This window comes from Giraffa tippelskirchi, chromosome 8 (assembly GCF_054371585.1).
Source record: "Giraffa tippelskirchi isolate mGirTip1 chromosome 8, T2T-mGirTip1v1.2.pri, whole genome shotgun sequence".
NCBI classification, from domain to species: Eukaryota; Metazoa; Chordata; class Mammalia; order Artiodactyla; family Giraffidae; genus Giraffa; species Giraffa tippelskirchi.
In genome coordinates, this window is record NC_137282.1 from 66,672,634 (window position 1) to 66,695,042 (window position 22,409).

Genomic DNA, 22,409 nt, shown 5'->3' on the forward strand with positions numbered 1-22,409 from the left:
GGCAGGGCATGAGAACACCTGAGCTGCCTTCATGAGTGAATGGTGTGGGGGCAGAGGAAGAGAAGCCGGTCTGCTCCCTCGTGTGGTGCCCAGGGCAGGTTGTCCCCAGAGGAATCCCTTACGACAGTGAGGACTATCACGGCTGTTTCCCAAGGGGTTCTGTCAGTGCGTGTCTTCCCCGGAGCGGTCAGGCCGTCTCTAAAATACACTGGCCATGGGCATTGCCTCTCCTTGGAACTTCCCATCTGTTTCTCTTTTTTATGGAACAGTGAATTTCTAGAGGGGTTCTGGGCCACAAGGATGTTGGGTCATTTTCTAGCCTTCTGTCATGAAGAACGCTTTCCTGGGCGTTGGGGTGGTTTGTTGTTCCAGCTCCCTTTCTTGGCTTCTTTTGGGAGCTGGTGCAACAAGAGGAGCTCAGCCTCTGCCTTCTGGCTGAGACGGCACCCTTCAAACAGCAATGCCTGCCTGGAGATAATGATGGCATTTGCCAAAAGGGCTTCGTTTGGCACATGGTATCTTGAAAGGACGTACAACGTCCTTTCGGCTATCAAAGGCTAGTTCAAAGGACATAAACATGAGAACTCTCCAGTGGAGTCTTACAGTAGGTGGAGCGTCCGAAAAAAACTCCTTCAGTCATTTCACTGAGAGTCATTGATTGGGGACACCAAGAATATAGGAAGGAATGCAGAAGGAAAAGATGAAATTGTGTTCAGGATCGGGCGGAGGGATGAACAGGGCGTGCTTGCCTTGAATCCAGGCTTTGTTGGGGGGTGGGGCATAAAGATGGAACGGGTCTGAAACTACAAAGTGGTGATGGTAACACAGTATCACCAGAGTTACACAACAGTGTTCCCAAATTGCAACAATGATGAAAAAGTTTACTAATCCCAACTTAACCAACAAAAATACAGGAAACCACGCAAAAAAGAAAACATCACCAGAAAGGTGGAAACAAACCAAATGCAAAGCAGTTCGGGGGAAAGGAACTCCATGTCCCCTGGGGGCAGACCGAGTTGACGGCGTCCACGGTGAGCAGACAGGGATGGAGGCTGCAGAGCCGACCGCTCCCCTGGACGTGGTGTTTCCGGCAAGGGCTCTGGGTCTCTGTCCAGAGCGGGGGCTCGTTCTCCCTGCAGGGGTGGGTGAGTCATCGTGGGCGTCTGGGTGTTGCGCGGGAGCCAGGGCAGGCTCTCCCTGCCGAGGCGGTGACTCCTCCTCTGCCTCGGGTTCTCCTGCCAAAGGCCGAGCAGGTAGAGGTGCACGTGGAGGTGGAGGTTCTGGCTGAGGGGGTGGGACATCAGTGCCTGGGGCTGGGGGTCCTGCAGGCACGGAGATCCGATCTGCCCGGTGTGCTGGCCAGTACCCAGCTGGCCTGGTGTCTCTGCGAGGGCAAGTCTCGGTTCTCCATCTGCCCTCGGTGGATCCCTGGGTCCTGCACCTGGAGCCACCACCTCTGTAGGGACAGGTCTGGGAAGTGGAGCCTGGTTCCAGTTGGAGGCCAGTGCTAGAGCTGTGGGAGAAGCATCGTTTGCCCGCAGGCCAGCCTTGGCATGTGCGTATCCCGGGACAGAAAGCTTCCAAGAGATTCCCAAAGAATACCCAGGGTCGGATGTCTTTTGGGACTGAAGTGTGCAAGATGGGGGGCGGGGGGTGTGAGGCCAGCGCTTGCTGCAGGCCCAGCAGCAGCTTTCGGGGACTCGTCCCTGTGTAGCTCAGCACCCCCTCCGCACACACTCCCGTACACCAGCCCCAGCGTCCTCACCTCTGTGCTCTGGCGTGCTGGGCTCCAGGTCCTCCTGCTGCCTCAGAGGCCGGGGTTCTCGGGACTCTGGGTCGGAGCCGGGTGTGCTGAGCTCCGTGGCAGCCTCAGACTGGGCCGCCGGGTGTATCCTGGGCGGTGTCTCGGCAGCAGGCCTTCCCCGCCTCCGCTTCGCCCCCGGTGGGGCTGATGCCTCCGTGGGCACGCTCACCTGGAGCCTGCACTGGGCCTCACGGGCGGGGGGGTGGTGCTCCGACCCCTCCCTCCGGGAGCTGGATGGGGTGTCCCCGTCCTCGGCCTCATCACGTGGGAAGCTCTGCAACGACAGTGACCGTCAGCCAGCCATGCTGGGAGTTTTCCGAGCTGGGCCTGGCCAGTGGAGCCGCTGCTTCGGCCTGCTCGAACTTCTCTGCCCAGAAGGGTCAGAGACGTGTGTCTGCTCAGATCCCCACCCGGGAGGAAAGAGACCCACCTGAGGGTGTGAGGTCAGCCTGGGCGGCCGGCCCTGCCCGCACTCTCCCCATCCCGCCCAGCATGCTCTCCCCTGGGGTGTGGACACAACTTGTCCGCAGGCTTCTGACCCCACATCCACCTGGGCTTCCTTGAGGGAGACACACCCCGAGAAACCCGCATCCACACACACAGGCAAAGGACCCGGTGTTTCCGGGTGGCATGGGAGAGGTGGCCTGGCCCGGCCTGGGGCTCCCCGTGTTACCTTTCTGTTTCTCCGGGCAAAGGGCCAGAGGCGTCTCGGGGGTGCCCTGAGCCAACGTCGACAGGGTGCCCACGCACACTGCCTGTGAGCTCTCCTGAGGCCCCGGCCTCTGGGCAGGGGCAAACAGCAGAACATCTCGGCAGCAAGTGATCTGGCTGGGGGCTCCTCTCCGCTCTCGAGGCCTGGATACCCGGGTTGCGGGTTCTGTTGGGTTCTGTTGCCGGCAGGTGACATCATTTCCTGGGGTTCGTGCTGAGGTCCCTTCCCCAAAACTTCCCAAGGGAATCCCTGGGTTTCTGACTGCTCGACCACCACCCTTAAGCCATGTGCAGGCACAGTGACACCCACCCAGCCCAGCCGACAGCCCTGGGGAGGCCTGGGTGCAGCCAGGGCCTGAGCTCCGAGGGCCCCGCTGCTCTCAGACCAGGCTCCTTCTTCTCATAAGTGGTGTGGCCCTGGACAAGCATATGCCCCTCAGGGTTTCCCCAGTCTCTCCATCTGCAGAGTGGCGGTCATTCTCCCATCTGCTTCCTAGGTCTGTCGGCCTACGAGCAGCTCCATGCCTTTCCACCTGGGGCCGATATCACGTGGAGCGTGTGCGCTGAGACTTCAGAAAGAAAGATTCCTTCCTGGGCTGACACAGCACAGAATGGGGCAGAACGAGGCCTGGATGTGCCGTGGTACCCAGGAAAAGGCACTCCCCCTCCTGACTGTTTTGAGACCCCGCATCCAAGTTGGAGGACCGAAAGGAAGACTCGAAGGTCTCCCTCTCTTATAGAAAAGAGTGGCCAACTTTCTGGTCCTCTGTTTCCATTGAGATTCTGTTCAAGTGTCCCAGCTCGGCTTCTGCGGGTGGCTGAGCTTCTAATGGCTCCCTGCGTTCTTGTCTTTTCCTCTCCAAACCTTCCGTCCTTTTCCCCCTTCTGGGGTGGATGGGCGCTGTCATTGCTTCTACCTTCGAGACAGATTGATGAAAAGTCTGGACCATCGACTCCTTTCCTCTCTTTGGTTCCGTGTCTCTCTCTGGCTGTGTCCCTCTCTTTTCCTTTCTCAATTCAGTCTGTGTCTTCCTCTTTCTCTCTCGTGTGTGGACGGATGGATGCTAGGAATGCACATGTATATGATTAGATGAGGGTTATGTTTTAGGGATAGGTTAGAGGGAGAGAAAGGCTTTAGGTCGGAGTTGGTCATGGGGGAAGGGTCAAGGGTGGTGGTGGTGTTTCTTGGAATCTGAGTGCTGTGCATTCTTCGTCTCTTTCCATATGAACCCCTTCTCAGATACACCACTTGCAAGGAGTCTCTCGTGTTCCGTTTCCTCTCTTTTGCATTTGTGAATGCTTGCTTAGCTTCTCTGTTGTGAAGAGGTTCCATTGGATGGAAACCCATTGGTGTACTTCGTGTACCTCTTTCCCTTACTTGAAGAGACCCATTTCTACCTCCGCCCAGCAAATGGCAAGGAGACTCTGATGTTAAGGAGCCTTTGACCTACGCTTCTTTCTAGCTATCTCATGACATCAGCCTTTAGGGTGAGGTTTTCCCCGATATTGAGGTGGTCTGAGATCAAAACCAATAGCGTTCTTCAGATGTAGCTGTCTGGTTTTCCCATGGACATGTATTGAAGAGGCTTTCTTGTTCCCATTTGGATATTCTCCCCTTCTGTGTCAGAGATGAGTTGAGCATGGATGCTGGGGTCTGTGTCTGGACCCTCAACTTTATTCCATCGATCTGGATCTGTGTGTGTTGTTGTATTCCCAATAGCATACTGTCCGGCTCCTGCTGCTGCTGCTGCGGCTAAGTCACTTCAGTCGTGTCTGACTCTGCGCGACCCCATGGCCTGCAGCCTACCAGGCTCCTCCGTCCAGGGCATTTTCCAGGCAAGAGTACTGGAGTGGGTCGCCATTGCCTTCTCCGATACTCTCCTGAGGATCCTAGTTTGGTCGTCTGATTTCCTTTCACACAACCTTGGATGTCCGTATCGGGGCTTTTTCGTCGGATTGTATTGACAATTTAGGCTCTTTTCTGTTTCCGTACCCCTTTTGCAATTCTTGGTTGGGTGCGAAAATGCATTGGCATTTTGGGAGGAATAGCATCGAAGCTGTGGATTGCCTTGTGGGGCTGGGATATCATTTTCCAAATAGGAATTCTTTCAAGCCCTGAGCACAGCTTCTCTTTCCAGGGATTGGTGTGGGCTTGATCTTCCTTCTTCCATCTCTCGCCGTTTTGTGAGAACAGGTCCTTCCTTCCCTTCTGGGTTAGATGGACCCGTGGGGATCACTTCAGTGAATGGCATTGTCAGTGGGGGTGATAATTCCCTTCTCATTGGAAGACTTTGCTGTGAGTATTAGAAATGCAAGTGATTTCTCTTCCCCTTCCTCCCTGTCCATCTCTCAGAGCCACCGGGAAACAGAGGCCTCACCCAGGGTCACACAGGCCTGAGGAGGTACAACTAGACTGTTGATTCTTCAGGCCCTCAGTGCTGGACATCATCCGGGATACTCTGTGTGTGTCTTCCTCAGTCTGGTGTCCCTTCAGACCTTTCCCTAGTTTTCACAGGCTTGTTGTGTTGGTGTTCTTTGTCTGTTTGGAGACACATCCTTGATAAGCTTTGTGTTTCCACTCATTCGTCTCGCGATGTGTGACCTGTCTTTTGCTTTTGTACTGAGGTCTTTCCCACAGTAGATATCTTTGATTTTGCAAAGTCCACTGTATTCTCCTGGTTTTTTTTGTGGACTGCCTTTTAGTTTTGTGTGTGAAGACTCAAAGCACGTGTCCGGTTTCGGCTCATTGTTCCTCTAGATTTGTGACAAGTTTTCATGGAATGTTTGTCTAGGGATAACTGGAAGTGAACTCGGTGTAAGGTGTCAAGTCTCCATCTTCATTCATGTCATCCCCTGCAGTTTCCAATACCCTGTTCCTGAGTGGTATTGGAGACCTTGAGGGAAGTTTGCTTGCATTGGAGTTTGCGTTTCCACCTTGATTAACTTCACACTGTTCTGCCCTCAGGGACACTGTCAAGGGGGAGTGAGGAGCAGCCTGCACTTCCAGCAGTGACCACACGGTGGGGCGAGTGCTGCTCTCCCCTCTGGGAGCCCCAGGCCACAGGCATCCCAGTGAGGAGCCAGCTCTGTGCTCAGCTGAAAGGAGTTAGTCTCTCAGGAGCCTCTGAGCCCTTCCGTTTGGATCACCCAGGGTGGGCATTTACTGTGACAGAAAAAATTGCCCTGAATTCCATGGACGGAAGAGCCTGGCTGTGTAGAGATCGTGAGTTGCCGTGAATCAGACACAACTGAGGACACAAAAATTCAATAGATTAAAACACTTTTGGGGTGTGGGGGGGAGTGAAAGGGGGTGATGTGGGTTTTTTTGTCTTATAAAATAGCCAAGGGAAATCTAGTTTAAACCTAAATTCACATATATGGGATAGGTATAGCTCTCCGTCACCCTATTAAAAAAACTACTAAACTTTTCTGAAAGTTTATTTTGCAGCTTCCTTGAGCACTTCATTGTGAAGCTTTTTTTTTTTTTTTCCTGTGACTTTGGCCTCATTAAAAAGTACGGTTTGCCTTTACTGGATAATTTTGTTCATTGGTTTCTTAGGGAATCTTGGTAATATTTGAGTTTCCTGGGGAGTATGGTCACATGACCTGGCCCTGGCCAATCGGTGCCTTCCACCTCCTTGGCCACTGTGATTGGCTCCGGACTGGGGCAGTGCCCAATCGGGGCCCAGGGCCGGGCCTCACGTTAGAAGCCAGGGGAAGAGGAGCTCTCGTCCTGCTGGGGTAGGGGAAGGGGTGGGGCCGGGGGAGGTCAGGCTCCATAAGTGGGAGGGGCGTGAGGTCCGCCTGCGGCAGTTGGTGACCTTCCTGCTCCCCTCAGGGCAGAGCCGCCGGCGTGAGAATGAGGGCGCTGCTGAGCCCAGGGACTGGGATGGCCTGTTGCTGCTGTGGTCCCAGAGCTCCACCCGAGACCTGAGGGAAGCCGTCTGCCCGTGAGTCCTCTCCCGCTTGTCTGTCAGCTTGTTTGAAACATGCTGGGTTTTCTGCCCAGCTGGCTAAGGGGAGTCCCTGGAAACGCAAGGGTGTGGGTTTTGGCAGACTTCAGGGAAGACATGCCAGATGAGCCTGGGAGACTCCAGCTTAATCTGGATTCAGGAGATATCTCCTCGGGCCAGCTAGTAATTGTAGGATAAGCCTAATGAGTCTTCACAGGATGAAGAGAGTAACGTGCCAAGGTAGCAATCGATGTCCTCATTCGAGAGGTTGAAGCTGGTGCTCAGAGAAGCGGGGAACTTGGCCAGAACAAGCAGGTGTGCACCCAGACAGAACCCCCAGATCCGGCCATTGGAGCTCAGGGAGGCCACTGGTGTGGCTTGTCCCTGTGGCAGGGGCCGAGGCATGCAGCCCACCCTGATTCCTGCGGGGGCCTGACTTGGGAAGTGCCATCTGGTAGCTTTGAGACTCACCAAACCAAATTGCACTGGAGAGAGGAAGGACACCTTCCTTCATCCACCCCCCACCCCCGCCGGATTCCCACATACCCTGACCCCTTTCTCTGGATTTCGGAGCCATTTCCAGAGTCCCGCTCATATGACCTCATTCGAAGTGCACTGTGGACGAGCTGCCATCTGCAGCTGCTACCACAGCAGCCAAGGGCTTTAGCTCCCGAGTACCTCCCTTCCTTTGGAACTTGGGGGCCCTCTACTCCCCACTTGCACACCACACACCTTTGCTGAGGATTGTGGGGACCCTCACTCAGTTTGCAGCACGTTGTAGCCATCCCTGTCCTCTCAATACCTCCCTTGAAACTCAGCTTGTGAGCTCCTTTGGAGCAGCGTGGCCCACCTGCAACACTGCAACGGAAGAGACACAGCTGACAGTGAAACAGCAGCTTAGATCTGACGGCCGGAAAGCTCTGTCAAAAGGGACCTCCCTCTTCACACCGTAGAGGCTCTAGGAGCCGCCAGGGTTTCGGAACCAGTGCTGGGGCCAAAAGGACTCCACAGCTGTTTTCCTTCCTGGGGAGGGTTCTGGCTCGAGTGGGAATGGCTCAAGTCTCCTAAGGTTCTGAAAGCCCACTGTGTGCAGATTCACGGTACACAGAGAGCAGAAGGTGGAGTCCTGTCCTGGAGGTGGTCACAGCTCACGGATGAGCCAGGCAGGCAGGCAGGCAGGGCATGAGAACACCTGAGCTGCCTTCATGAGTGAATGGTGTGGGGGCAGAGGAAGAGAAGCCGGTCTGCTCCCTCGTGTGGTGCCCAGGGCAGGTTGTCCCCAGAGGAATCCCTTACGACAGTGAGGACTATCACGGCTGTTTCCCAAGGGGTTCTGTCAGTGCGTGTCTTCCCCGGAGCGGTCAGGCCGTCTCTAAAATACACTGGCCATGGGCATTGCCTCTCCTTGGAACTTCCCATCTGTTTCTCTTTTTTATGGAACAGTGAATTTCTAGAGGGGTTCTGGGCCACAAGGATGTTGGGTCATTTTCTAGCCTTCTGTCATGAAGAACGCTTTCCTGGGCGTTGGGGTGGTTTGTTGTTCCAGCTCCCTTTCTTGGCTTCTTTTGGGAGCTGGTGCAACAAGAGGAGCTCAGCCTCTGCCTTCTGGCTGAGATGGCACCCTTCAAACAGCAATGCCTGCCTGGAGATAATGATGGCATTTGCCAAAAGGGCTTCGTTTGGCACATGGTATCTTGAAAGGACGTACAACGAACTTTCGGCTATCAAAGGCTAGTTCAAAGGACATAAACATGAGAACTCTCCAGTGGAGTCTTACAGTAGGTGGAGCGTCCGAAAAAAACTCCTTCAGTCATTTCACTGAGAGTCATTGATTGGGGACACCAAGAATATAGGAAGGAATGCAGAAGGAAAAGATGAAATTGTGTTCAGGATCGGGCGGAGGGATGAACAGGGCGTGCTTGCCTTGAATCCAGGCTTTGTTGGGGGGTGGGGCATAAAGATGGAACGGGTCTGAAACTACAAAGTGGTGATGGTAACACAGTATCACCAGAGTTACACAACAGTGTTCCCAAATTGCAACAATGATGAAAAAGTTTACTAATCCCAACTTAACCAACAAAAATACAGGAAACCACGCAAAAAAGAAAACATCACCAGAAAGGTGGAAACAAACCAAATGCAAAGCAGTTCGGGGGAAAGGAACTCCATGTCCCCTGGGGGCAGACCGAGTTGACGGCGTCCACGGTGAGCAGACAGGGATGGAGGCTGCAGAGCCGACCGCTCCCCTGGACGTGGTGTTTCCGGCAAGGGCTCTGGGTCTCTGTCCAGAGCGGGGGCTCGTTCTCCCTGCAGGGGTGGGTGAGTCATCGTGGGCGTCTGGGTGTTGCGCGGGAGCCAGGGCAGGCTCTCCCTGCCGAGGCGGTGACTCCTCCTCTGCCTCGGGTTCTCCTGCCAAAGGCCGAGCAGGTAGAGGTGCACGTGGAGGTGGAGGTTCTGGCTGAGGGGGTGGGACATCAGTGCCTGGGGCTGGGGGTCCTGCAGGCACGGAGATCCGATCTGCCCGGTGTGCTGGCCAGTACCCAGCTGGCCTGGTGTCTCTGCGAGGGCAAGTCTCGGTTCTCCATCTGCCCTCGGTGGATCCCTGGGTCCTGCACCTGGAGCCACCACCTCTGTAGGGACAGGTCTGGGAAGTGGAGCCTGGTTCCAGTTGGAGGCCAGTGCTAGAGCTGTGGGAGAAGCATCGTTTGCCCGCAGGCCAGCCTTGGCATGTGCGTATCCCGGGACAGAAAGCTTCCAAGAGATTCCCAAAGAATACCCAGGGTCGGATGTCTTTTGGGACTGAAGTGTGCAAGATGGGGGGCGGGGGGTGTGAGGCCAGCGCTTGCTGCAGGCCCAGCAGCAGCTTTCGGGGACTCGTCCCTGTGTAGCTCAGCACCCCCTCCGCACACACTCCCGTACACCAGCCCCAGCGTCCTCACCTCTGTGCTCTGGCGTGCTGGGCTCCAGGTCCTCCTGCTGCCTCAGAGGCCGGGGTTCTCGGGACTCTGGGTCAGAGCCGGGTGTGCTGAGCTCCGTGGCAGCCTCAGACTGGGCCGCCGGGTGTATCCTGGGCGGTGTCTCGGCAGCAGGCCTTCCCCGCCTCCGCTTCGCCCCCGGTGGGGCTGATGCCTCCGTGGGCACGCTCACCTGGAGCCTGCACTGGGCCTCACGGGCGGGGGGGTGGTGCTCCGACCCCTCCCTCCGGGAGCTGGATGGGGTGTCCCCGTCCTCGGCCTCATCACGTGGGAAGCTCTGCAACGACAGTGACCGTCAGCCAGCCATGCTGGGAGTTTTCCGAGCTGGGCCTGGCCAGTGGAGCCGCTGCTTCGGCCTGCTCGAACTTCTCTGCCCAGAAGGGTCAGAGACGTGTGTCTGCTCAGATCCCCACCCGGGAGGAAAGAGACCCACCTGAGGGTGTGAGGTCAGCCTGGGCGGCCGGCCCTGCCCGCACTCTCCCCATCCCGCCCAGCATGCTCTCCCCTGGGGTGTGGACACAACTTGTCCGCAGGCTTCTGACCCCACATCCACCTGGGCTTCCTTGAGGGAGACACACCCCGAGAAACCCGCATCCACACACACAGGCAAAGGACCCGGTGTTTCCGGGTGGCATGGGAGAGGTGGCCTGGCCCGGCCTGGGGCTCCCCGTGTTACCTTTCTGTTTCTCCGGGCAAAGGGCCAGAGGCGTCTCGGGGGTGCCCTGAGCCAACGTCGACAGGGTGCCCACGCACACTGCCTGTGAGCTCTCCTGAGGCCCCGGCCTCTGGGCAGGGGCAAACAGCAGAACATCTCGGCAGCAAGTGATCTGGCTGGGGGCTCCTCTCCGCTCTCGAGGCCTGGATACCCGGGTTGCGGGTTCTGTTGGGTTCTGTTGCCGGCAGGTGACATCATTTCCTGGGGTTCGTGCTGAGGTCCCTTCCCCAAAACTTCCCAAGGGAATCTCTGGGTTTCTGACTGCTCGACCACCACCCTTAAGCCATGTGCAGGCACAGTGACACCCACCCAGCCCAGCCGACAGCCCTGGGGAGGCCTGGGTGCAGCCAGGGCCTGAGCTCCGAGGGCCCCGCTGCTCTCAGACCAGGCTCCTTCTTCTCATAAGTGGTGTGGCCCTGGACAAGCATATGCCCCTCAGGGTTTCCCCAGTCTCTCCATCTGCAGAGTGGCGGTCATTCTCCCATCTGCTTCCTAGGTCTGTCGGCCTACGAGCAGCTCCATGCCTTTCCACCTGGGGCCGATATCACGTGGAGCGTGTGCGCTGAGACTTCAGAAAGAAAGATTCCTTCCTGGGCTGACACAGCACAGAATGGGGCAGAACGAGGCCTGGATGTGCCGTGGTACCCAGGAAAAGGCACTCCCCCTCCTGACTGTTTTGAGACCCCGCATCCAAGTTGGAGGACCGAAAGGAAGACTCGAAGGTCTCCCTCTCTTATAGAAAAGAGTGGCCAACTTTCTGGTCCTCTGTTTCCATTGAGATTCTGTTCAAGTGTCCCAGCTCGGCTTCTGCGGGTGGCTGAGCTTCTAATGGCTCCCTGCGTTCTTGTCTTTTCCTCTCCAAACCTTCCGTCCTTTTCCCCCTTCTGGGGTGGATGGGCGCTGTCATTGCTTCTACCTTCGAGACAGATTGATGAAAAGTCTGGACCATCGACTCCTTTCCTCTCTTTGGTTCCGTGTCTCTCTCTGGCTGTGTCCCTCTCTTTTCCTTTCTCAATTCAGTCTGTGTCTTCCTCTTTCTCTCTCGTGTGTGGACGGATGGATGCTAGGAATGCACATGTATATGATTAGATGAGGGTTATGTTTTAGGGATAGGTTAGAGGGAGAGAAAGGCTTTAGGTCGGAGTTGGTCATGGGGGAAGGGTCAAGGGTGGTGGTGGTGTTTCTTGGAATCTGAGTGCTGTGCATTCTTCGTCTCTTTCCATATGAACCCCTTCTCAGATACACCACTTGCAAGGAGTCTCTCGTGTTCCGTTTCCTCTCTTTTGCATTTGTGAATGCTTGCTTAGCTTCTCTGTTGTGAAGAGGTTCCATTGGATGGAAACCCATTGGTGTACTTCGTGTACCTCTTTCCCTTACTTGAAGAGACCCATTTCTACCTCCGCCCAGCAAATGGCAAGGAGACTCTGATGTTAAGGAGCCTTTGACCTACGCTTCTTTCTAGCTATCTCATGACATCAGCCTTTAGGGTGAGGTTTTCCCCGATATTGAGGTGGTCTGAGATCAAAACCAATAGCGTTCTTCAGATGTAGCTGTCTGGTTTTCCCATGGACATGTATTGAAGAGGCTTTCTTGTTCCCATTTGGATATTCTCCCCTTCTGTGTCAGAGATGAGTTGAGCATGGATGCTGGGGTCTGTGTCTGGACCCTCAACTTTATTCCATCGATCTGGATCTGTGTGTGTTGTTGTATTCCCAATAGCATACTGTCCGGCTCCTGCTGCTGCTGCTGCGGCTAAGTCACTTCAGTCGTGTCTGACTCTGCGCGACCCCATGGCCTGCAGCCTACCAGGCTCCTCCGTCCAGGGCATTTTCCAGGCAAGAGTACTGGAGTGGGTCGCCATTGCCTTCTCCGATACTCTCCTGAGGATCCTAGTTTGGTCGTCTAATTTCCTTTCACACAACCTTGGATGTCCGTATCGGGGCTTTTTCGTCGGATTGTATTGACAATTTAGGCTCTTTTCTGTTTCCGTACCCCTTTTGCAATTCTTGGTTGGGTGCGAAAATGCATTGGCATTTTGGGAGGAATAGCATCGAAGCTGTGGATTGCCTTGTGGGGCTGGGATATCATTTTCCAAATAGGAATTCTTTCAAGCCCTGAGCACAGCTTCTCTTTCCAGGGATTGGTGTGGGCTTGATCTTCCTTCTTCCATCTCTCGCCGTTTTGTGAGAACAGGTCCTTCCTTCCCTTCTGGGTTAGATGGACCCGTGGGGATCACTTCAGTGAATGGCATTGTCAGTGGGGGTGATAATTCCCTTCTCATTGGAAGACTTTGCTGTGAGTATTAGAAATGCAAGTGATTTCTCTTCCCCTTCCTCCCTGTCCATCTCTCAGGGCCACCGGGAAACAGAGGCCTCACCCAGGGTCACACAGGCCTGAGGAGGTACAACTAGACTGTTGATTCTTCAGGCCCTCAGTGCTGGACATCATCCGGGATACTCTGTGTGTGTCTTCCTCAGTCTGGTGTCCCTTCAGACCTTTCCCTAGTTTTCACAGGCTTGTTGTGTTGGTGTTCTTTGTCTGTTTGGAGACACATCCTTGATAAGCTTTGTGTTTCCACTCATTCGTCTCGCGATGTGTGACCTGTCTTTTGCTTTTGTACTGAGGTCTTTCCCACAGTAGATATCTTTGATTTTGCAAAGTCCACTGTATTCTCCTGGTTTTTTTTGTGGACTGCCTTTTAGTTTTGTGTGTGAAGACTCAAAGCACGTGTCCGGTTTCGGCTCATTGTTCCTCTAGATTTGTGACAAGTTTTCATGGAATGTTTGTCTAGGGATAACTGGAAGTGAACTCGGTGTAAGGTGTCAAGTCTCCATCTTCATTCATGTCATCCCCTGCAGTTTCCAATACCCTGTTCCTGAGTGGTATTGGAGACCTTGAGGGAAGTTTGCTTGCATTGGAGTTTGCGTTTCCACCTTGATTAACTTCACACTGTTCTGCCCTCAGGGACACTGTCAAGGGGGAGTGAGGAGCAGCCTGCACTTCCAGCAGTGACCACACGGTGGGGCGAGTGCTGCTCTCCCCTCTGGGAGCCCCAGGCCACAGGCATCCCAGTGAGGAGCCAGCTCTGTGCTCAGCTGAAAGGAGTTAGTCTCTCAGGAGCCTCTGAGCCCTTCCGTTTGGATCACCCAGGGTGGGCATTTACTGTGACAGAAAAAATTGCCCTGAATTCCATGGACGGAAGAGCCTGGCTGTGTAGAGATCGTGAGTTGCCGTGAATCAGACACAACTGAGGACACAAAAATTCAATAGATTAAAACACTTTTTGGGTGTGGGGGGGAGTGAAAGGGGGTGATGTGGGTTTTTTTGTCTTATAAAATAGCCAAGGGAAATCTAGTTTAAACCTAAATTCACATATATGGGATAGGTATAGCTCTCCGTCACCCTATTAAAAAAACTACTAAACTTTTCTGAAAGTTTATTTTGCAGCTTCCTTGAGCACTTCATTGTGAAGCTTTTTTTTTTTTTTTTCCTGTGACTTTGGCCTCATTAAAAAGTACGGTTTGCCTTTACTGGATAATTTTGTTCATTGGTTTCTTAGGGAATCTTGGTAATATTTGAGTTTCCTGGGGAGTATGGTCACATGACCTGGCCCTGGCCAATCGGTGCCTTCCACCTCCTTGGCCACTGTGATTGGCTCCGGACTGGGGCAGTGCCCAATCGGGGCCCAGGGCCGGGCCTCACGTTAGAAGCCAGGGGAAGAGGAGCTCTCGTCCTGCTGGGGTAGGGGAAGGGGTGGGGCCGGGGGAGGTCAGGCTCCATAAGTGGGAGGGGCGTGAGGTCCGCCTGCGGCAGTTGGTGACCTTCCTGCTCCCCTCAGGGCAGAGCCGCCGGCGTGAGAATGAGGGCGCTGCTGAGCCCAGGGACTGGGATGGCCTGTTGCTGCTGTGGTCCCAGAGCTCCACCCGAGACCTGAGGGAAGCCGTCTGCCCGTGAGTCCTCTCCCGCTTGTCTGTCAGCTTGTTTGAAACATGCTGGGTTTTCTGCCCAGCTGGCTAAGGGGAGTCCCTGGAAACGCAAGGGTGTGGGTTTTGGCAGACTTCAGGGAAGACATGCCAGATGAGCCTGGGAGACTCCAGCTTAATCTGGATTCAGGAGATATCTCCTCGGGCCAGCTAGTAATTGTAGGATAAGCCTAATGAGTCTTCACAGGATGAAGAGAGTAACGTGCCAAGGTAGCAATCGATGTCCTCATTCGAGAGGTTGAAGCTGGTGCTCAGAGAAGCGGGGAACTTGGCCAGAACAAGCAGGTGTGCACCCAGACAGAACCCCCAGATCCGGCCATTGGAGCTCAGGGAGGCCACTGGTGTGGCTTGTCCCTGTGGCAGGGGCCGAGGCATGCAGCCCACCCTGATTCCTGCGGGGGCCTGACTTGGGAAGTGCCATCTGGTAGCTTTGAGACTCACCAAACCAAATTGCACTGGAGAGAGGAAGGACACCTTCCTTCATCCACCCCCCACCCCCGCCGGATTCCCACATACCCTGACCCCTTTCTCTGGATTTCGGAGCCATTTCCAGAGTCCCGCTCATATGACCTCATTCGAAGTGCACTGTGGACGAGCTGCCATCTGCAGCTGCTACCACAGCAGCCAAGGGCTTTAGCTCCCGAGTACCTCCCTTCCTTTGGAACTTGGGGGCCCTCTACTCCCCACTTGCACACCACACACCTTTGCTGAGGATTGTGGGGACCCTCACTCAGTTTGCAGCACGTTGTAGCCATCCCTGTCCTCTCAATACCTCCCTTGAAACTCAGCTTGTGAGCTCCTTTGGAGCAGCGTGGCCCACCTGCAACACTGCAACGGAAGAGACACAGCTGACAGTGAAACAGCAGCTTAGATCTGACGGCCGGAAAGCTCTGTCAAAAGGGACCTCCCTCTTCACACCGTAGAGGCTCTAGGAGCCGCCAGGGTTTCGGAACCAGTGCTGGGGCCAAAAGGACTCCACAGCTGTTTTCCTTCCTGGGGAGGGTTCTGGCTCGAGTGGGAATGGCTCAAGTCTCCTAAGGTTCTGAAAGCCCACTGTGTGCAGATTCACGGTACACAGAGAGCAGAAGGTGGAGTCCTGTCCTGGAGGTGGTCACAGCTCACGGATGAGCCAGGCAGGCAGGCAGGCAGGGCATGAGAACACCTGAGCTGCCTTCATGAGTGAATGGTGTGGGGGCAGAGGAAGAGAAGCCGGTCTGCTCCCTCGTGTGGTGCCCAGGGCAGGTTGTCCCCAGAGGAATCCCTTACGACAGTGAGGACTATCACGGCTGTTTCCCAAGGGGTTCTGTCAGTGCGTGTCTTCCCCGGAGCGGTCAGGCCGTCTCTAAAATACACTGGCCATGGGCATTGCCTCTCCTTGGAACTTCCCATCTGTTTCTCTTTTTTATGGAACAGTGAATTTCTAGAGGGGTTCTGGGCCACAAGGATGTTGGGTCATTTTCTAGCCTTCTGTCATGAAGAACGCTTTCCTGGGCGTTGGGGTGGTTTGTTGTTCCAGCTCCCTTTCTTGGCTTCTTTTGGGAGCTGGTGCAACAAGAGGAGCTCAGCCTCTGCCTTCTGGCTGAGATGGCACCCTTCAAACAGCAATGCCTGCCTGGAGATAATGATGGCATTTGCCAAAAGGGCTTCGTTTGGCACATGGTATCTTGAAAGGACGTACAACGTCCTTTCGGCTATCAAAGGCTAGTTCAAAGGACATAAACATGAGAACTCTCCAGTGGAGTCTTACAGTAGGTGGAGCGTCCGAAAAAAACTCCTTCAGTCATTTCACTGAGAGTCATTGATTGGGGACACCAAGAATATAGGAAGGAATGCAGAAGGAAAAGATGAAATTGTGTTCAGGATCGGGCGGAGGGATGAACAGGGCGTGCTTGCCTTGAATCCAGGCTTTGTTGGGGGGTGGGGCATAAAGATGGAACGGGTCTGAAACTACAAAGTGGTGATGGTAACACAGTATCACCAGAGTTACACAACAGTGTTCCCAAATTGCAACAATGATGAAAAAGTTTACTAATCCCAACTTAACCAACAAAAATACAGGAAACCACGCAAAAAAGAAAACATCACCAGAAAGGTGGAAACAAACCAAATGCAAAGCAGTTCGGGGGAAAGGAACTCCATGTCCCCTGGGGGCAGACCGAGTTGACGGCGTCCACGGTGAGCAGACAGGGATGGAGGCTGCAGAGCCGACCGCTCCCCTGGACGTGGTGTTTCCGGCAAGGGCTCTGGGTCTCTGTCCAGAGCGGGGGCTCGTTCTCCCTGCAGGGGTGGGTGAGTCATCGTGGGCGTCTGGGTGTTGCGCGGGAGCCAGGGCAGGCTCTCCCTGCCGAGGCGGTGACTCCTCCTCTGCCTCGGGTTCTCCTGCCAAAGGCCGAGCAGGTAGAGGTGCACGTGGAGGTGGAGGTTCTGGCTGAGGGGGTGGGACATCAGTGCCTGGGGCTGGGGGTCCTGCAGGCACGGAGATCCGATCTGCCCGGTGTGCTGGCCAGTACCCAGCTGGCCTGGTGTCTCTGCGAGGGCAAGTCTCGGTTCTCCATCTGCCCTCGGTGGATCCCTGGGTCCTGCACCTGGAGCCACCACCTCTGTAGGGACAGGTCTGGGAAGTGGAGCCTGGTTCCAGTTGGAGGCCAGTGCTAGAGCTGTGGGAGAAGCATCGTTTGCCCGCAGGCCAGCCTTGGCATGTGCGTATCCCGGGACAGAAAGCTTCCAAGAGATTCCCAAAGAATACCCAGGGTCGGATGTCTTTTGGGACTGAAGTGTGCAAGATGGGGGGCGGGGGGTGTGAGGCCAGCGCTTGCTGCAGGCCCAGCAGCAGCTTTCGGGGACTCGTCCCTGTGTAGCTCAGCACCCCCTCCGCACACACTCCCGTACACCAGCCCCAGCGTCCTCACCTCTGTGCTCTGGCGTGCTGGGCTCCAGGTCCTCCTGCTGCCTCAGAGGCCGGGGTTCTCGGGACTCTGGGTCAGAGCCGGGTGTGCTGAGCTCCGTGGCAGCCTCAGACTGGGCCGCCGGGTGTATCCTGGGCGGTGTCTCGGCAGCAGGCCTTCCCCGCCTCCGCTTCGCCCCCGGTGGGGCTGATGCCTCCGTGGGCACGCTCACCTGGAGCCTGCACTGGGCCTCACGGGCGGGGGGGTGGTGCTCCGACCCCTCCCTCCGGGAGCTGGATGGGGTGTCCCCGTCCTCGGCCTCATCACGTGGGAAGCTCTGCAACGACAGTGACCGTCAGCCAGCCATGCTGGGAGTTTTCCGAGCTGGGCCTGGCCAGTGGAGCCGCTGCTTCGGCCTGCTCGAACTTCTCTGCCCAGAAGGGTCAGAGACGTGTGTCTGCTCAGATCCCCACCCGGGAGGAAAGAGACCCACCTGAGGGTGTGAGGTCAGCCTGGGCGGCCGGCCCTGCCCGCACTCTCCCCATCCCGCCCAGCATGCTCTCCCCTGGGGTGTGGACACAACTTGTCCGCAGGCTTCTGACCCCACATCCACCTGGGCTTCCTTGAGGGAGACACACCCCGAGAAACCCGCATCCACACACACAGGCAAAGGACCCGGTGTTTCCGGGTGGCATGGGAGAGGTGGCCTGGCCCGGCCTGGGGCTCCCCGTGTTACCTTTCTGTTTCTCCGGGCAAAGGGCCAGAGGCGTCTCGGGGGTGCCCTGAGCCAACGTCGACAGGGTGCCCACGCACACTGCCTGTGAGCTCTCCTGAGGCCCCGGCCTCTGGGCAGGGGCAAACAGCAGAACATCTCGGCAGCAAGTGATCTGGCTGGGGGCTCCTCTCCGCTCTCGAGGCCTGGATACCCGGGTTGCGGGTTCTGTTGGGTTCTGTTGCCGGCAGGTGACATCATTTCCTGGGGTTCGTGCTGAGGTCCCTTCCCCAAAACTTCCCAAGGGAATCTCTGGGTTTCTGACTGCTCGACCACCACCCTTAAGCCATGTGCAGGCACAGTGACACCCACCCAGCCCAGCCGACAGCCCTGGGGAGGCCTGGGTGCAGCCAGGGCCTGAGCTCCGAGGGCCCCGCTGCTCTCAGACCAGGCTCCTTCTTCTCATAAGTGGTGTGGCCCTGGACAAGCATATGCCCCTCAGGGTTTCCCCAGTCTCTCCATCTGCAGAGTGGCGGTCATTCTCCCATCTGCTTCCTAGGTCTGTCGGCCTACGAGCAGCTCCATGCCTTTCCACCTGGGGCCGATATCACGTGGAGCGTGTGCGCTGAGACTTCAGAAAGAAAGATTCCTTCCTGGGCTGACACAGCACAGAATGGGGCAGAACGAGGCCTGGATGTGCCGTGGTACCCAGGAAAAGGCACTCCCCCTCCTGACTGTTTTGAGACCCCGCATCCAAGTTGGAGGACCGAAAGGAAGACTCGAAGGTCTCCCTCTCTTATAGAAAAGAGTGGCCAACTTTCTGGTCCTCTGTTTCCATTGAGATTCTGTTCAAGTGTCCCAGCTCGGCTTCTGCGGGTGGCTGAGCTTCTAATGGCTCCCTGCGTTCTTGTCTTTTCCTCTCCAAACCTTCCGTCCTTTTCCCCCTTCTGGGGTGGATGGGCGCTGTCATTGCTTCTACCTTCGAGACAGATTGATGAAAAGTCTGGACCATCGACTCCTTTCCTCTCTTTGGTTCCGTGTCTCTCTCTGGCTGTGTCCCTCTCTTTTCCTTTCTCAATTCAGTCTGTGTCTTCCTCTTTCTCTCTCGTGTGTGGACGGATGGATGCTAGGAATGCACATGTATATGATTAGATGAGGGTTATGTTTTAGGGATAGGTTAGAGGGAGAGAAAGGCTTTAGGTCGGAGTTGGTCATGGGGGAAGGGTCAAGGGTGGTGGTGGTGTTTCTTGGAATCTGAGTGCTGTGCATTCTTCGTCTCTTTCCATATGAACCCCTTCTCAGATACACCACTTGCAAGGAGTCTCTCGTGTTCCGTTTCCTCTCTTTTGCATTTGTGAATGCTTGCTTAGCTTCTCTGTTGTGAAGAGGTTCCATTGGATGGAAACCCATTGGTGTACTTCGTGTACCTCTTTCCCTTACTTGAAGAGACCCATTTCTACCTCCGCCCAGCAAATGGCAAGGAGACTCTGATGTTAAGGAGCCTTTGACCTACGCTTCTTTCTAGCTATCTCATGACATCAGCCTTTAGGGTGAGGTTTTCCCCGATATTGAGGTGGTCTGAGATCAAAACCAATAGCGTTCTTCAGATGTAGCTGTCTGGTTTTCCCATGGACATGTATTGAAGAGGCTTTCTTGTTCCCATTTGGATATTCTCCCCTTCTGTGTCAGAGATGAGTTGAGCATGGATGCTGGGGTCTGTGTCTGGACCCTCAACTTTATTCCATCGATCTGGATCTGTGTGTGTTGTTGTATTCCCAATAGCATACTGTCCGGCTCCTGCTGCTGCTGCTGCGGCTAAGTCACTTCAGTCGTGTCTGACTCTGCGCGACCCCATGGCCTGCAGCCTACCAGGCTCCTCCGTCCAGGGCATTTTCCAGGCAAGAGTACTGGAGTGGGTCGCCATTGCCTTCTCCGATACTCTCCTGAGGATCCTAGTTTGGTCGTCTAATTTCCTTTCACACAACCTTGGATGTCCGTATCGGGGCTTTTTCGTCGGATTGTATTGACAATTTAGGCTCTTTTCTGTTTCCGTACCCCTTTTGCAATTCTTGGTTGGGTGCGAAAATGCATTGGCATTTTGGGAGGAATAGCATCGAAGCTGTGGATTGCCTTGTGGGGCTGGGATATCATTTTCCAAATAGGAATTCTTTCAAGCCCTGAGCACAGCTTCTCTTTCCAGGGATTGGTGTGGGCTTGATCTTCCTTCTTCCATCTCTCGCCGTTTTGTGAGAACAGGTCCTTCCTTCCCTTCTGGGTTAGATGGACCCGTGGGGATCACTTCAGTGAATGGCATTGTCAGTGGGGGTGATAATTCCCTTCTCATTGGAAGACTTTGCTGTGAGTATTAGAAATGCAAGTGATTTCTCTTCCCCTTCCTCCCTGTCCATCTCTCAGAGCCACCGGGAAACAGAGGCCTCACCCAGGGTCACACAGGCCTGAGGAGGTACAACTAGACTGTTGATTCTTCAGGCCCTCAGTGCTGGACATCATCCGGGATACTCTGTGTGTGTCTTCCTCAGTCTGGTGTCCCTTCAGACCTTTCCCTAGTTTTCACAGGCTTGTTGTGTTGGTGTTCTTTGTCTGTTTGGAGACACATCCTTGATAAGCTTTGTGTTTCCACTCATTCGTCTCGCGATGTGTGACCTGTCTTTTGCTTTTGTACTGAGGTCTTTCCCACAGTAGATATCTTTGATTTTGCAAAGTCCACTGTATTCTCCTGGTTTTTTTTGTGGACTGCCTTTTAGTTTTGTGTGTGAAGACTCAAAGCACGTGTCCGGTTTCGGCTCATTGTTCCTCTAGATTTGTGACAAGTTTTCATGGAATGTTTGTCTAGGGATAACTGGAAGTGAACTCGGTGTAAGGTGTCAAGTCTCCATCTTCATTCATGTCATCCCCTGCAGTTTCCAATACCCTGTTCCTGAGTGGTATTGGAGACCTTGAGGGAAGTTTGCTTGCATTGGAGTTTGCGTTTCCACCTTGATTAACTTCACACTGTTCTGCCCTCAGGGACACTGTCAAGGGGGAGTGAGGAGCAGCCTGCACTTCCAGCAGTGACCACACGGTGGGGCGAGTGCTGCTCTCCCCTCTGGGAGCCCCAGGCCACAGGCATCCCAGTGAGGAGCCAGCTCTGTGCTCAGCTGAAAGGAGTTAGTCTCTCAGGAGCCTCTGAGCCCTTCCGTTTGGATCACCCAGGGTGGGCATTTACTGTGACAGAAAAAATTGCCCTGAATTCCATGGACGGAAGAGCCTGGCTGTGTAGAGATCGTGAGTTGCCGTGAATCAGACACAACTGAGGACACAAAAATTCAATAGATTAAAACACTTTTTGGGTGTGGGGGGGAGTGAAAGGGGGTGATGTGGGTTTTTTTGTCTTATAAAATAGCCAAGGGAAATCTAGTTTAAACCTAAATTCACATATATGGGATAGGTATAGCTCTCCGTCACCCTATTAAAAAAACTACTAAACTTTTTTGAAAGTTTATTTTGTAGCTTCCTTGAGCACTTCATTGTGAAGCTTTTTTTTTTTTTTTCTGTGACTTTGGCCTCATTAAAAAGTACGGTTTGCCTTTACTGGATAATTTTGTTCATTGGTTTCTTAGGGAATCTTGGTAATATTTGAGTTTCCTGGGGAGTATGGTCACATGACCTGGCCCTGGCCAATCGGTGCCTTCCACCTCCTTGGCCACTGTGATTGGCTCCGGACTGGGGCAGTGCCCAATCGGGGCCCAGGGCCGGGCCTCACGTTAGAAGCCAGGGGAAGAGGAGCTCTCGTCCTGCTGGGGTAGGGGAAGGGGTGGGGCCGGGGGAGGTCAGGCTCCATAAGTGGGAGGGGCGTGAGGTCCGCCTGCGGCAGTTGTTGACCTTCCTGCTCCCCTCAGGGCAGAGCCGCCGGCGTGAGAATGAGGGCGCTGCTGAGCCCAGGGACTGGGATGGCCTGTTGCTGCTGTGGTCCCAGAGCTCCACCCGAGACCTGAGGGAAGCCGTCTGCCCGTGAGTCCTCTCCCGCTTGTCTGTCAGCTTGTTTGAAACATGCTGGGTTTTCTGCCCAGCTGGCTAAGGGGAGTCCCTGGAAACGCAAGGGTGTGGGTTTTGGCAGACTTCAGGGAAGACATGCCAGATGAGCCTGGGAGACTCCAGCTTAATCTGGATTCAGGAGATATCTCCTCGGGCCAGCTAGTAATTGTAGGATAAGCCTAATGAGTCTTCACAGGATGAAGAGAGTAACGTGCCAAGGTAGCAATCGATGTCCTCATTCGAGAGGTTGAAGCTGGTGCTCAGAGAAGCGGGGAACTTGGCCAGAACAAGCAGGTGTGCACCCAGACAGAACCCCCAGATCCGGCCATTGGAGCTCAGGGAGGCCACTGGTGTGGCTTGTCCCTGTGGCAGGGGCCGAGGCATGCAGCCCACCCTGATTCCTGCGGGGGCCTGACTTGGGAAGTGCCATCTGGTAGCTTTGAGACTCACCAAACCAAATTGCACTGGAGAGAGGAAGGACACCTTCCTTCATCCACCCCCCACCCCCGCCGGATTCCCACATACCCTGACCCCTTTCTCTGGATTTCGGAGCCATTTCCAGAGTCCCGCTCATATGACCTCATTCGAAGTGCACTGTGGACGAGCTGCCATCTGCAGCTGCTACCACAGCAGCCA

General features: G+C 54.9%; 3 protein-coding genes across 3 annotated transcripts; all 3 read right to left on the bottom strand.

The window, feature by feature from the left end:
- Positions 1 to 863: 863 nt before the first annotated feature.
- LOC145517208 (uncharacterized) lies at positions 864 to 2,670 on the bottom strand. The gene is made up of 3 exons (XM_081519475.1): positions 2,478 to 2,670; positions 1,766 to 2,078; positions 864 to 1,513 (listed from the first exon to the last, which is right to left on the bottom strand). Exons 1-3 carry the CDS (start codon positions 2,610 to 2,612, stop codon positions 885 to 887), a joined length of 1,077 nt encoding a protein of 358 aa, XP_081375601.1. The 5' UTR covers positions 2,613 to 2,670; the 3' UTR covers positions 864 to 884.
- A 3,681-nt stretch (positions 2,671 to 6,351) lies between these two features.
- Positions 6,352 to 10,305, bottom strand: LOC145517247 (uncharacterized). The gene is made up of 3 exons (XM_081519519.1): positions 10,120 to 10,305; positions 9,408 to 9,720; positions 6,352 to 9,155 (listed from the first exon to the last, which is right to left on the bottom strand). The coding sequence occupies exons 1-3, from the start codon at positions 10,252 to 10,254 to the stop codon at positions 8,527 to 8,529; spliced, it is 1,077 nt and encodes a 358-aa protein (XP_081375645.1). The 5' UTR covers positions 10,255 to 10,305; the 3' UTR covers positions 6,352 to 8,526.
- A 5,832-nt stretch (positions 10,306 to 16,137) lies between these two features.
- On the bottom strand, positions 16,138 to 17,955 carry LOC145517211 (uncharacterized). The gene is made up of 3 exons (XM_081519479.1): positions 17,763 to 17,955; positions 17,051 to 17,363; positions 16,138 to 16,798 (listed from the first exon to the last, which is right to left on the bottom strand). Exons 1-3 carry the CDS (start codon positions 17,895 to 17,897, stop codon positions 16,170 to 16,172), a joined length of 1,077 nt encoding a protein of 358 aa, XP_081375605.1. The 5' UTR covers positions 17,898 to 17,955; the 3' UTR covers positions 16,138 to 16,169.
- Positions 17,956 to 22,409: the final 4,454 nt, after the last annotated feature.